Below are 15,680 nucleotides of genomic sequence, written 5' to 3'. Positions count from 1 at the left end.
CTTTCAGGATACCTGTCGGCACCCTGGCAGTCCAAGCACACCGGGCTGCCCAAAACGGGGACTAAGGAAAAGTTGGTAGGGTTGTTGCATGGCAAATGTGGTGTCGCACTCGTACCATTAACTACTCATGAGTCGGGTTGAAGAAAGAGTCCAAAAATTATTTACTGCAGTAAATAGTCAAAACAATTTTTTTTAAAAAAATCCTTCCAGTAGCACCTTTGTCGTTTAGTCATTTAGTTGTGTCCGACTCTTTGTGACTCCATGGACCAGAGCACTCCTGTCTTCCACTGTCTCCCGTAGTTTGGTCAGTCTCATGTTGGTAGCTTCGAGAACACTGTCCAACCATCTCGTCCTCTGTCATCCCCTTCTCCTTGTGCCCTCCATCTTTCCCAACATCAGGGTCTTTTCCAGGGAGTCTTCTCTTCTCATGAGGTGGCCAAAGTACTGGAGCCTCAGCTTCAGGATCTGTCCTTCCAGTGAGCACTCAGGGCTGATTTCCTTCAGAATGGATCGGTTTGATCTTCTTGCAGTCCATGGGACTCTCAAGAGTCTCCTCCAGCACCAGAATTCAAATAGCACCTTAGAGACCAACTAAGTTTGTTGTTGAAATGAGCTTTCATGTGTGTATCTGAAGAAGTGTGCATGCACACGAAAGCTCATACCAAGAACAAACTTAGTTGGCCTCTAAGGTGCTACTGGAAGGAATTTTTGTTTGTTTGTTTTGACTACGGCAGACCAACATGGCTACCTACCTGCAGTAAATAGGTTCAGTGTGGTCACTTCCACAAAGGCCAAACAGATGTGTGTTCCCCCCCTCCCGGACCTTTTACATGGTTTCTTCTTTGGCGATCAATTGTAGCCGAGTAAGATTGTCTTCCATAAACACGGTTTTAACAGTGAGTCCGTAAGTGACTGTGGAGGCCAATTCTGGATCCACACGTCCTTCCACAGTGGGGACATAGGTTTCCGGGCGGGAGTTGATCATGGTGTGGATTTGCCAAGCATGCCTTCTTCTTAGCACGTTTCTCCCTTGCGTCCTGAGTTCGAGTGTCTTCAAAGCCCATGACACCTTAGGTAAAGGCTGTTCTCCAACTGGAGCGCTCGCAGGCAAGTGTTTCCAAATTGTTGGTGTTTATACTACATTTTTAAAGATGCGCCTTGAGACAGTCTTTAAACCTCTTTTGTTGACCACCAGCATTACGCTTTCCAGTTTTAAGTTTGGAATAGAGTAGTTGCTTTGGAAGACGAGATAATCAGACATATGCACAACGTGACCAGTCCAACGAAGTTGATGTTGAAGAATCACTGCTTCAACACCAGTGATCTTTGCTTCTTCTAGTACAGTTGAACCTCGTGTTACAGACGCTGCGTGTTGCATTCGTCATGGGTTACGAATGCGCCTAACCCAGAAGTACCGGAACAGGTTACTTCCGGGTTCGGCAGTTCGCGCATGCCCAGACGTGCAGAATGACATCTCGCACATGCGCAGACATGGCGCTTCAGGATGCGGACCTTTCAGGTTATGAATGGGGCTCTGGAACGGATCCCGTTCATAACCAGAGGTACCACTGCACACTGACATTAGTTCGCCTGTCTTCCCAAGTGATGGGTTTACAGGCAAAGAATTCATATAAGATCCAAACAAAACGCTGCAAACATTAGCAGAGGGTAGTTGGCAAAAACTCATGGGATACAACTTTCTGGATGTCCAGCCCTTCTAGGGCCCCTCACTTCTAAAGTTTTGAAGCCTGCATAGATAGACACAAGCCTACATACTAAAGAAAGGATAATTGTAGTCTGAGATTTATGTTACCTAGATAACAAGCCTACATAAGGGGAGCCATCCTTGGTAAGCTGGCACAGCCAGACTCCCATAATTTTACTCTTCAGAAGTTCCCTCCCCAAATGCCTTATCTTTGGTGTTTCCAGCAACCAAGCTGCAACTGGGCTGTGTCTTTTATGAAGAAAAGGAAACTATCATGAACCAAGGATATCAGTATCTCATTCAGTAGGGGCTTTTTATAGGTTTCTCACACGAAACATATTTTGGAGGCCCTCCCACAAGGTCACATGCCAGGAAGCAGCAGCAAGTGTGCTAGCGGTGATGTCTCACACAATTGTCTCATCGTTTCCTGTTCTGTTCCTCTTCCTAAGCAATACATCAGCGACATCAGGCTTTGCCAACCCAGTGCCCTCCAGACATTTTGGAGGACAACTCCCATCAGCTGGGCTGGCTGGGGATGATGGGAGTTGCAGTCCAAACATCTGGTTGGCAAGACCTGAACTAAGTGGCCTGTAATTACTGGTGCTGAAGCAACGTTCCCTTTGGGGGCGGCTGTCAATCTCCTTTCCTGGTTTCGTCCACCTCCATCCATGGCCTGGAACTGGAGGCGGCCCACTTTGAAACCCGCTTTTTGGATTTTTGAACAAATGTGCAACTAACTGGCCCCCCTCTATGGGACCTTGTAAGTTACCTCTTTGGCCCTTTTATCAGCTCATGTGGGACCAACATGGATAGCTGGCCCTGATGATTGCTTGAGGTTCCCGATCCCTGTGGTTGTAAATTCATGGGCAGTCATTTAATTTTATCCTGATTCTAATTTTTAAGCTGTATTTTAATCAATTGTTTGATTGTGTTTTAATGTATTTGACATTTGATGTTAGCTGCCCTGAGCCCGGGGAGGGTGGGGTATAAATAAAATTTTACTTACTCACTTACCTACTTAACTAATTAATTACTAACTGCTACTGTTTTGAACTTTACTGCATCATGTTCCTTGGTGGCTCATGCAAACTGCTATTCTGAATAATGCCTTTGATGGGCAGGGCTGGGCAGGGGGTGAGTTTATGGAACCAAGGCAGCAATGCCTAAAAAAGTTTGGGAGCCTTTCTTCCACTGCTCAAATATTTGATGTCATTTGGTCAGTCTAGTGATTGACCAACCTCACATGACCAGGCCAACTAATATGGAGAAGTACACCATTGTGCAATTCACACCCGTGATGAGCTACAAAGATGAGGAGCTATGCAAGAAACACCAAGTTTGGGGGGGGGGGAATATTAACACATATTGACACATCTTTTGCTAAATCAACCCAGAACTCTAGGGAAGGGCTGTACACTGTGGCTATAAAGTGACTATGTTATTTAATGTAATTCAGATTTTTGATTTTTGATTTTGCTTTTTTTGTAGCACTGAAGTGACTTCCCTAGGGCGCAAGCCTGGGCAGTGTATCTGGAAGTCCTGGGCTGTCCAGGCAACAAGATCCTTTCTCTTGGTCTCACTGATGTGGTCCCAAGGAAAGGAAAGCAATATGTTTGGCACCAGCTTGGCTGCAGGAGAAGAAGAAGAAGAGGGAGAGGAAGAAAAGTTTTGGATTTGATATCCCGCTTTATCACTACCCGAAGGAGTCTCAAAGCGGCTCACATTCTCCTTTCCCTTCCTCCCCCACAACAAACACTCTGTGAGGTGAGTGGGGCTGAGAGACTTCAAAGAAGTGTGACTAGCCCAAGGTCACTCAGCAGCTGCATGTGGAGGAGCGGAGAACGAACCTGGTTCACCAGATTACGAGTCTACCGCTGTTAACCACTACACCACACTGGCTCTCAGGAGCTGCCGGAAGGAGGCATTCAAGATACCATCTAGAATCATAGAATCATAGAGTTGGAAGAGACCACAAGAGCCATCCAGTCCAACCCCCTGCCAAGCAGGAAACACCATCAAAGCATTCCTGACAGATGGCTGTCAAGCCTCCGCTTAAAGACCTCCAAAGAAGGAGACTCCACCACACTCCTTGGCAGCAAATTCCACTGTCGAACAGCTCTTACTGTCAGGAAGTTCTTCCTAATGTTTAGGTGGAATCTTCTTTCTTGTAGTTTGAATCCATTGCCCCGTGTCCGCTTCTCTGGAGCAGCAGAAAACAACCATCTTAGGGACTCCACTCCTGATTTGCGTAGGGTTTACTTCTTAGCCCTTTCTTCTCCCAAAGGTGTCCCACAAGGCACATCATCTATTGTTTTTAAACATTATTACTACTGTAGCATATACCACTAACATAACTGGCTGGTATGAGCTAAGAAGGTCCCCGCCTCAGGAGGATTACAATATGAATGACAAGACAAGGTGGCCACAGTGACTTCTGCCAGGACCCAGAAGTCACCTTCCATTCCACAGTCCTTTATAGGAGGTGAGGAGACAGGGCCTTTTCACTGGTGGCACCTGGATTGTGTACAATACACTCACAAGAGACACTTACTACGCTGCCTCTTGAGAATAATAATAATAATAACAATTAAAAAAATAATTTATTACTTATACCCCACCCATCTGGCCAGGCCTTCACAGCCACTCTGGGTGGCTCCCAACAGAATATTAAAAACACGACAAAACATCAAACATTAAAAACTTCCCTAAACGGGGCTGACTTCAGATTTCTTCTAAAAGTCAGATAGTTGTTAATTTTCTTGACATCTGATGGGAGGACATTCCACAGGGCAGGCGCCACTACCAAGAAGGCCCTCTGCCTGGTGAAGACAATGTTATTCTACACTGCTAAAAAAAATTGCTACCAATATTAATATTTATAAACAGGCAGCTCATAAAAGTATCAGGTCTACGTAAAAGGAAATCGCTCAAACATCACAAAACTATTAAACACAGAGCAAGCAAGCAACACTACATAGAGTCATAGAATCCAGCATGGGGCTCGGACCCACAACCCAGAGATGAAGAGCCTCGTGCTCTGCCAACCGAGCTGAATCGTATCAATTCTTTAATAACGCTCGGCCAAAGAAGTACATTTTCAGCTGAAAATGAAATATCAGGGCTGTGGGCGACTGGCTGACTTCCTTAGGAGCAGTGTTGCAAATTTCTGGTGCGTCTGTGCTAAATGCAAGTAAATGCTGATACAGGTTCTCTTGTCAGGGATGCCAAGGCCAGTTCCGTACTGAAACCAGACAGAAATGAGTCAAGATAATCTGTACCTTCCTAGCGTGTCTCCATCATTGTGCTGCAACTTCTTTCTTGATCGCCTTGTACTCAAAAGGAATGTTGGCACCTGGGCAATAAATATTCGCCCCCGTTTCATCCAAAGTTGTGTTCTTTAGGAGCAGTCATGCAGCAGCCTCTTTTAAAGCCAGAGGCAATCGCTCCTCCTCATGAGGAGACATTTACTACTGCCTGAAACAGGACAGTCGAAATTCCCAGGCTGCTTTTACTTTTACTCAGCCAAGATGTGCAGTTCATTGCATCAGTGTTTTGCAGGGCAGGTTGCATGCCGAATCCTCAAAACATAAAAGGTTGCTGCAATCCAATTAATGAAACAATAGGAGCAGATGAAACGCCAAAGATGCCACTCTGAATTCAAGTTGATAGGGATTGCAAGTGGAGAGAATGCTCTTGTTTTTCTCAGGTCCTTCTTGCAGGCTTTCCAGAGGCAGCTGGTTTGTCCACTGGCTAGATCCAGCAGGATAGCTCTTCTGACGTCCAGAACTGCCTTTCTAATAATATAGGCAGTCTCAACACACTGAACTCCCCCCAACGCCCTGCACAGAGAGGGTACCATATCACAGAAGAAAGAGCATTCCATGAAATCAAGGGCATTCGGTTTCATTATGGATTCATGCATGCCTGCTTTCGCTCCTGCTGTTTTGTGGGCTGAGAGTTTAATGTTCACACCCTTGGATTGCGACTTTCAGCGGCCTTGAAAGTTTTTGCCAAACAACAAGATACAAAACAACAACAACCAAACCCACACTCAATTCCTCTGCCTCCAGATCCATTTGAAAAGCACTCAATACTCAACCACTTGGTTTGTAACGCACTTGCAAGAAATCAATATTGGCATCCCCTGTTTTCTGGAACTCCCAGCCTATTAATATTAACCTCTTTTGTACTGTTTTCAGCACCAGATAAAAGGTGCTTTTGTTTAGGGAAGCCTACTGAGACATGTGCATTTTTTATGGTGCACATTTGTCTTTAAAACTACTGGGGTTTTTCTCTATACTGTGATACATTACATCTTTTCCATAAACCATTGAGGGAATGTTATTATTTTGACAAAGTGATATATAAAAAAGGTAAAGGACCCCAGACTGTTAAGTCCAGTCGCGGACGACTCTGGGGTTGTGCGCTCATCTTGCTTTACTGACCGAGGGAGCCGCCGTTTGTCCGCAGACAGCTTTCCCGGGCCATGTGACCAGCATGACAAAGCCGCTTCTGGCAAAACCAGAGCAGCACACGGAAACGCCGTTTACCTTCCCGCCGTTTACCTTTTGTTTTTGCTATTTATTTTGCATTTTTTTGTTTTGATGCTTTTTCAGTTAATTTGTTTTTGTGACTGTGTGGATCCCAGTTCAGCTACTGATTGATTGATTGATTGACTGATTGCGTGACTGTGGAAATGGATAAGAGCCCCCCACCCAAACAATGACTATCATCAGTGCAGGTAAGAATTTTTAAATTTTTTTTAATAATCTACAATACTGTTTTATTTATTTTACAGTACAGTACATTGTTTATTAATGGGACACAGGTGGCGCTGTGGTCTAAACCACAGAGCCTAGGGCTTGCTGATCAGAAGGTCGGCGGTTCGAATCCCCGTGACGGGGTGAGCTCCCGTTGCTCGGTCCCTGCTCCTGCCCACCTAGCAGTTCGAAAGCACATCAAAGTGCAAGTAGATAAATAGGTACCACTCTGGCGGGAAAGTAAACAGTGTTTCCGTGCGCTGCTCTGGCCACATGACCCGGAAGCTGTCTGTGGACAAACGCCGGCTCCCTCGGCTAGTAACGCGAGATGAGCGCCGCAACCCCAGAGTTGTCCGCAACTGGACCTAATGGTCAGGGGTCCCTTTACCTTTTACATTGTTTATTGCTTTCATTTTATGGATCAATGGTTTCATAAGATAGTAAAAATCATGTTAAATTGCTGTTTTAGGGGTTTTTTTAAAGTCTGGAATGGATTAATCCATTTTGCATCACTTTCTATGGGAAAGCGCACCTTGGATTTGGAACGCTTTGGTTTTGGAATGGACTTCCAGAACGGATTAAGTTTGAGAAGCAACGTACCACTGCACAGGTGAAACTCGAAAAATTAGAATATCGTGGAAAGGTCCATTTATGTAAGCAATTGTTTTCATTAGCTACTGGAGTTTAATATATGAGATAAATGACATGCAAAGTGAGATATGTCAAGCCTTTGCTTGTTATAATTGTGATGATTATGGCATACAGCTGATGAAAACCCCAAAGTTGAAATTGTTAATTTGGGGTTCTCACCAGCTGTATGCCATAATCATCACAATTATAACAAAGAAAGGCTTGACATATCTCACTTTGCATGTCATGAGTCTATCTCATATATTAGTTTCACCTTTTAAGTTGAATTACTGAAAGAAATGAACCTTTCCACGATACTCTAATTTTTCGAGTTTCACCTGTATATTCCCCCCCAGTGAGAGTTGATGAATCGTGGCCCTCTCTCCAGTCGAGCTGCAGGATTTACATCTCCCCCTAGTGGCGCAAGAGCACGCAGGCACCTTCTTCACAGAAACAAAATAAGGAACACAAGCCGCCCTGTCTCCAGTAAGCACACGGTGAAGCAACTGGGATCCTCGCTTGCCACACGCAAAAATGCAGACTCACGGCAGCTTGGCACCAACCGCAAAAGATAAGCAGGGAGTGTTTGCCTAGGCTAATAGTTTATATTGAAAGCAGCACCGTCCAAAGAAGAGTGGGTGGGAAAGACGCTGTCTTGCTGAACGGCACATTAATCTCAGCGAATGCTCTGGTTCTCATGGAGGGAGTCAAGCTGCGGCTTGGAGCTTAAGTCACAGAGTTGGAAAGGGTCCGCGAGGGTCATCTAGCCCAGCCCCCTGGGCTCAGGCAATGCAGGAATCGTTCACCCAATGTGGGGCTTGAACCCGCGCCACTGAGATTAAGAGAATCTCTTGCTTTTAGACAGATATATCTGGGCTGCAACGCACTTCAGAATGCACATAGAGTCTCACATCTCACATGACTAAATTCTCCTTCCTAGAAAAAAATAAAATAAAATACAATTCCCTGTAAAAAGAAACTTAGCATGTCCAGGAGATGGGCTGACATGCTAGCTTTCTATGAGGTGGGGAAATGGCGTATGGCCAGTAATGCAAACCCTACTGGCAATATGAAGTGGTGCTGCCTGGACACTGGTTTACTATTTCAGTGAGAACTAGGTCTCTGTTTCAGGGATTGTCAACTTATATTTTCTTGGGCATCACGGCCTTCTCCAGACAGTGCTCTAGAGGCCAGGAGAAAGCCATTTGACCCCACAAACTGACCACTTCGTAGGTTCTGCAATCCATACGAAGCTGGTGCCATCCAGTGGTAGCTTTACATGCGAGATCTCCATGCATGTAGCTATAGATGGGCCACCACATTCAAACACCGAGAGAACAATATTTCATAGCGGCTGCCTCCCGTTTACGACTTGGAAATATCCTCCCCCCTTTTCGAGCAAACGCAGTTGGAAAAGTTGTGAAGGGCCAAATAAAACTGATCTGTTTACAGGATCTGTCCAGAGGCCTGCCAGCGTCTCTGTTCCCGTTGCCAAAAAGCAAGTATTCAAAATAAGCCAGCAGCAGTGAAATGCGATGGCGTGCTTTAGTAAGAGAAACAACATCCAGGAACACTTGTTCCCAAAGTGATTCTTGCAATCATAGAGACTCGGCTTCAGGAGATACAGCAAAAAGTGAGGCATGCTTTCTCAGTAGGTCCATATGGCAGGCAATGAATGGGTCTTACTTCCAGGGTAGGGTACGTAGCTGAATCCAAGCCTAAGATTGCAGTCCCGGGGGTAAGGTAACCATGTCCATTACCTACAATGGGCCTACCTGGAGTAGGGCAAGCATTGGACACGGGCCTTCACTGCCTTTAGAGCAGACAGCACTGTCATTCAGCGCACAGCACCATCAGTGCATATGTCACACTCAAGTCAGTAAGACCAAAATGCAACCCTCCTAGTCCCAAGGGCCTACAATCTGAATTTCAATAGTGCAGGCATGTCCAACCAGTAGATCGCAATCTACCGATAGATCCCCAGCTGATCCTGGTAGATCACGGGACCCCTATCGATCATGGGATTAAATAAAAAAATTGCTATTTATTTTGCTTTTTTGTTTTTGCGGCTTTTTTTTGGTTTTTGTGAATATGTGGAACCCAGTTCAGCGACTGATGGATTAAATAAAAAATTCCTTCCAGTAGCAGCTTAGAGACCAACTAAGTTTGTTCTTGGTATGAGCTTTCATGTGCATACACACTTCTTCAGATACCTTCATGCACACTTCTTCAGATACTTCTTCAGATGGTATCTGAAGAAGAGTGCATGCACACAAAAGCTCATACCAAGAACAAACTTAGTTGGTCTCTAAGGTGCTACGCGGGTGGCACTGTGGGTTAAACCACAGAGCCTAGGGCTTGCTGATCAGAAGGTCGGCGGTTCAAATCCCCGCGATGGGGTGAGCTCCCGTTGCTCGGTCCCTGCGTCTGCCAACCTAGCAGTTCGAAAGCACGTCAAAGTGCAAGCAGATAAATAGGTACCGCTCTGGCGGGAAGGTAAACGGCGTTTCTGTGCGCTGCTCTGGTTCGCCAGAAGCGGCTTAGTCATGCTGGCCACGTGACCCAGAAGCTGTACGCCGGCTCCCTCATCCAGTAAAGCGAGATGAGCGCTGCAACCCCAGAGTCGGACACGACTGGACCTAATGGTCAGGGGTCCCTTTACCTTTAAGGTGTTACTGGAAGGAATTTTTTTATTTTGTTTCGACTATGGCAGACCAACACAGCTACCTACCTGTAACTGGATTAAATAAAGTTTACCAAAAGTTAACAAATAAAAACTGAAGAACTCTGGACTTGACAATGCTGGGCAATCCACCCACCCCATGCACACTCCTCCTCCCTCCAATGACAATGGGTGGATCACGGCCAGTTAGGTTTTTTTTATACTGGGAGTAGATCGCAGTCTCTTGGGAGTTGAACTTGCCTGCAGATAGTGAATGGAAGAGGGGAGAGTCAAGGAAGCTCTCCTTGGAGCAGAACTGCAAGAACTGAAACTTCTTAAAAGGAACTTTCCGGGGCAATCCGCCGGGAGGAAGATCTCCTGCACAACGCCTGCTAAACCAGAGGGGATTCATGGGTGGCTGGGCTCCAGCAGAACCCCCATCTGTTCTAGCAGCATGGCTTGCTTCAGAGAGGCGTTTCACATGGACTGGGAACTTGGAGGCTAAGTGGAGCTCCACCCAATCTATCAATGGGCTATTTTTAACTGAACTGCATGGAATTCAGAAATTATCCCTCAAGGAAATGCTTCTGTTTTCAAGGATGTTGCTCTCCGCCCCCCGCCCCCCCCATTCAAATTGCAGGCTATTGTTGCTTAGAAAAATGTGTTTTTTTCTCCCCAGATAGTGGACATGTCAGGATTTGGAGTGAAGCCTGAAAGTGTATTGACACGAAAACCATCAGAGATAAGCTTTCGGTTTTTTTCCCCTTCTATTTAAATGCTGTTCTCGAGAAACTGGATTCCTTTCCCGTACAACACATCCTTCTCTTCTTCTGCAGTAGAAGTTAGTCAATGGTTTAGCATTAGCTTCTGGAAAGCATTGACATTTTAGCCAGTTGCTGCTCTTCCCCTGCCCTCCACACACCTGTGCTGCTGTTCAAAATATTGCAAGAACTCCGATACAGAGATTGGCAGAGGGGACCATCTTACTAGTTCCTCTGGTGGTTGGTGGCTTGGGAGAGGGCCTTCTCTGTGGCGGCCCCTAAGCTGCGCAAGAAAGTTATGTGTTGCGTGTTATTTCCAGGTGGAAATGGCATGTCATTTTTCTGCGACTAGGGGTGATGTTGAGCCTTCTCGTTTCATCTCTGTTTGGGGGTTATTTATTAAATATAGCACAGCACAGTCACATGGATGGCAAATCCCTTAGAAATATGATTACGTTTCCGGGCACAATTCGAAGTGTTTGTGCTGACCTTTAAAGCCCTAAACGGCCTCGGTCCTGTATACCGAGGGCCTTCTGGTGATTCCCTCACTGCGAGAAGCAAAGCTACAGGGAACCAGGCAGAGGGCCTTCTCGGTAATGGCACCCGCCCTGTGGAACGCCCTCCCACCAGATGTCAAAGAGAAAAACAACTACCAGACTTTTAGAAGACATCTGAAGGCAGCCCTGTTTAGGGAAGTTTTTAATGTTTAATTTTGTTGTTGTTGTTGTTCAGTCGTTCAGTCGTGTCCGACTCTTCGTGACCCCATGGACCAGAGCACGCCAGGCACGCCTATGTTTAGTAATAATGTTTAATAATGTTTAATAGACTATTGTATTTTAATGTTCTGTTGGAAGCTGCCCAGAGTGGCTGGGGAAACCCAGCCAGGTGGGCGGGGTATAAATATATTATTATTATTATTATTATTATTATTATTATTACTACTATTTGGTGGCATCTGTAAATAGAAAAGGATGGGGATTGCCTATCTCTTTCATTGCACCATGCAAGTTGTGTTTTATTCCCCATTTGTAGCTCATAATTCTTTTTCTTTTGACTTCGTTATCCAAAGCTCCTCTCGTTGAACTTAGTTGTTCTGCCTTTCTCTTTGTGTGTGTTGTCTGTTTTTTGTCATTCAGATATATCTTTGTATGTATGTATGTATGTATAGAGGGACGGAGAAACTCCCAGGGCACTGACATCGTGCTGGAGGCTTCTAAACTTTGGGTATTGGGGGGCGGGGGCGGGACACACACTTGCCTTTGGCTTATTGGCCAGAATGTGCAGCTCCAGAGCCCTGTGTGTGATATTCAGGACATCACAGGTGTTTTCGGAAACAGGCGGGTGTGCAAGTCAGCAACAGGTTAAAACTGCCCATGCTTCTCAGAGGGCTAATCCCCACAGTGGATTAAATTCCAGACCTCTAGCACCAGAACAAAGAGAAAGCCCAGCCTAGCTGACAGTGTTAGGAATTCAGATATATAAACTACCGGTAATCGCCAAATCGCACCTTAAACCTAGGTTACAGACGCCAAAATGCAATGTCTAGGCAACTTTTCGTGGTGAAATTTACAATTATTATTATTATTATTATTATTATTATTAATTCCATTTTTATACCACTTTATATTTTAAAGGGGGAAAGTCTCAAAGCAGTTTACAACGCATGAAAACAAACATCAAATAAAATCATCCAAAAGAAAACAAATTCAAGCTTCAAGGAAAGTATTTCAGATCCTTCTCTAAGTGACATTTGGCTTTCCCCTGTATTGATTAACTTGCTTGATTTATAGAGCGGACCCACAGCAGAATAACTCCAGGAAGGCAGTGTGGTGTAGAGGTTAGAGTGTCAGACTAGGACCCGGGAGATCAGGGTTCAAATCCCCACTCGGTCATGAAGTTTCACTGGGTGACCTTGGAGTCGGTCGCAACCTCTTAACCTACCTCACAGGGTCGTTGTGGAGATTAACTGAGGGTGGGAGGTGAACCGTGTTTTACGTTGAGATGTGAACGCAACAAATAAGCTCTTCTGCTGACCTGCTAAAGAAAGCTGGAGGGTCCAGCCAGATGGAGATGTCCGTCGCCAACCTGGCATCCAGAGATCCCCACGTGGTCGCAATCGGACGCATGCCTGTCGCAAAATGAGCCTGGCGAATTTCTAACACTGCTAGTTTAGCACTGCATTCGCTAGACCTTCCTCCAAATGAACAACACCCACTGCCACTTGGAATTACTGTACTCCTTGCAGCTTGGAAAGCGGATCGTGACCCCAGCAGATAAAGGTTGCAAGTGAGCTTTTTGGTGTGAAGCAGGGCCGTAGCTAGGGGGTGGCGAGTTGGGCTCCCGCCAGGTGCACAGGCGATTGGGGGGGGGGGGCAGAATCGGCTAAAAATATGTCCATAAATATAAATATTGATTATTGCCTCATAAGATTATTGCCTCATAAGAGGGCAACCAAAATGGTCAAAGACCTGGAAACAATGCCTTATGAGGAACGGCTTAGGGAGCTGGGTATGTTTAGCCTGGAGAAGAGAAGGTTAAGGGGTGATATGATAGCCATGTTCAAATATATCAAAGGATGTCATCTAGAGGAGGGAGAAAGGTTGTTTTCTGCTGCTCCAGAGAAGCGGACACGGGGCAATGGATTCAAACTACAAGAAAGAAGATTCCACCTAAACATTAGGAAGAACTTCCTGACAGTAAGAGCTGTCCGACAGTGGAATTTGCTGCCAAGGTGTGTGGTGGAGTCTCCTTCTTTGGAGGTCTTTAAGCAGAGGCTTGACAGCCATCTGTCAGGAATGCTTTGATGGTGTTTCCTGCTTGGCAGGGGGTTGGACTGGATGGTCCTTGTGGTCTCTTCCAACTCTAGGATTCTATGATTCTAAGAAATGGTTTTAAATAGAGGGTGAATTGAATGGGTGGGGGGTAGAGGTTGGAGGAGAGGCGGAAAGAAGGAATAATTTGTCCGTGGCTGGGGGGGCGCAATCTGGATGTTTCTGCCAGGGGCGCAAGATCACCTAGCTATGGCTCTGGTGTGAAGAGAGTTTGTGGCAATAGAAAGAGCAATGTTTGACCTTGTCAGTGGTCAGTATTATTTGCTTGTCCTATCCCAAAGGTCGGCACCGGATGAGAGGGCAAAGATACACAACCACTCAAAGCCTGCAAACACAATTCAAAGGGTGTTAAGTCTGCTGTAGCGAAAACAATCTTCGGCACCGTAAAGACAAACAGATTTTAATATGGAATAAGCATGCTACATCTGATGAATTGGGCCCCGGTCTGCAAAAAAGTTTAATCCTTAATAAAATTTGCTAGTCCTTAAGGTGTCAAAAGTTACTGGTATTTGTAGAAACAAAAGTGTCGACATGTTATGTGAAATTCAGGTCTCCTAGCCTGTCTAAATCTCTCCTTCTAAATTCCTGCCTAAATTCCTCTTCTTCCTGGGCCCTTCAAGAAGCTCCCTGCACACACCCTTCGGGGGCCCCCCCCTAAAGTATTTCAGGGGGCCGGCCCCCCAAGAAAATTGATGGGCATTGCCATTGAAATGGTGTATGTGGCTTGTGATCCATTATGTGGGGAGGGGCTTACCCACCTCCCCCCCCAAAAAAATATTTTATCCAAGTTGTCACCCTGACTGGTGCCCCCACCTTGTATATCTCTGCCGAGACCCCAGAGGAACCTGCACACGTCACTCAGACAGCCCAGGGAGTGTGTGAGCCTCTGTCCTTGGCAAGCACCAGTGGGACCAACTTGAATAAAACATTGAGGGGGGTGGGTAAACCCCACCCCATGTAATCAATCACATGACACGGCATGTGCACATCATTTGAATGGCAATGCCCATCAACTTTGGGGGCATTTTATTTTATTGGGGGGCCAAATCGCCCCTAGCTAGGAGTTGGTTCCTATGGTAGAGACCAAACTCGCCGACTCCATTGTATGCCTCAACGGGCTCCTAGCCTTCCCACATAGTTCAGTCACTAGAACATGAAACTCTAAACCTCAAAGTTGTGGGTTCGAGTCCCAGGTTGGCCCAAACAGATTCCTGCCTTGTGGGATGGGGAGGGGGTGTTGGGCAAGATGACCCTCGTGGTACCTCCCAACTCCCATGACCACTGAGCCCTTCCACATGCCGACAGCTGAAACCCAAAGAGAGGCAGTGCTCAGGTGCGCAAAGGAAGGTGCCAGGGGGCAAAGGAAATACTTGACCCCCCCAAGTTGATAGGCAAGGGCATTCAAATGGTGTACCTGCGCCACGGTTATGTGGGGGACAGGGCTTACCTCCCCCACCCCTTTCCGATGTTTTATTTAAGTGGGCACCGCTGCCAGGGCGTCCCTCTAATTCGGCATTTTCTGCGCCAACGGGCAGCCGCTCTCCTGATGGGATCCGCTCCCCGCAGATCCCGGGAGATGCTGGGGATTGAACCCGAGACCTTCCGCGCAAGAGGCGGGCGCTCTGCCAGCGAGCTTAGCCCCGGACGCGCTGCCTCCTCTCCCTTCGCAACCAGGCGCAACGGAGCGCGCCTGTCCCCGGGGAACCCCCGTGCGGGAAGAACCACCGAGGCTCCCTCCCCTCCACCCACCCAAGGGCGCGCGTCTGCGAAAGGGGGGTCTCTCCTCTTACCTGTCGCCCCCGAGATCCCTGCCTCCCGCTTCGCTCTCCGCCGTCCCGCGCCCCGCATCCGCGGCGGTTGCTGCAGCCATTGCGCCTCGCGATCAGCTGTTCGGAGCGCGAAGCGGAGAGAGGCAGAGGGAGGGAGAGAGGGAGAGAGAGAGGGGAGGCGAAGCGGAGGCGCGCCGCGCGGCACCACGGGAGTTGTAGTTCGCCAGGCGGGCCTCTCTCCCCCGATGCGAAGGCAAGAGGGAGCGCAAGAGGACTACAAGCACCCGGAAGCTTTGCTGTCCGGTGCATGACGGGAATTGTAGTTTGGTGCGCTTTGGGAGGGTCTTTAAAGCAGAGCTTTACGCAAAGGGAGAGAACAGAAACTGAAAGATTCTACCAATTAGTTGGGTAGAAGATTCTACCAATTAGTTGGGTAGAAGAGAATAATAGAAGCCGAGATTTGCAAGGCAGCACGAGGGTCATCTCTAGTCCAAGTGCCTTTTTTTGCCCAACGTGGGATTCGAACCCACGACACTAAGACGAAGCGTCTGCTGCTCTGCCG

At 46.9% G+C, this 15,680-nt stretch overlaps 1 protein-coding gene across 1 annotated transcript in view; it reads right to left on the bottom strand.

The window, feature by feature from the left end:
- Positions 1-15,265, bottom strand: part of UCKL1 (uridine-cytidine kinase 1 like 1) — a 62,308-nt gene extending 47,043 nt beyond the window's left edge. The window contains exon 1 of the mRNA XM_033153765.1: positions 15,140-15,265. Coding sequence (XP_033009656.1) covers positions 15,140-15,219 — 80 coding nt within the window. The 5' untranslated portion in view covers positions 15,220-15,265. The remainder of the gene's footprint in view (positions 1-15,139) is intronic.
- Between the last annotated feature and the right edge of the window lie 415 nt (positions 15,266-15,680).

Source organism: Lacerta agilis, chromosome 6 (assembly GCF_009819535.1).
Source record: "Lacerta agilis isolate rLacAgi1 chromosome 6, rLacAgi1.pri, whole genome shotgun sequence".
Taxonomy (NCBI): domain Eukaryota; kingdom Metazoa; phylum Chordata; class Lepidosauria; order Squamata; family Lacertidae; genus Lacerta; species Lacerta agilis.
The sequence above is the reverse complement of the archived record's forward strand: the minus strand, read 5'-3'. Positions and strand labels throughout refer to the sequence as shown.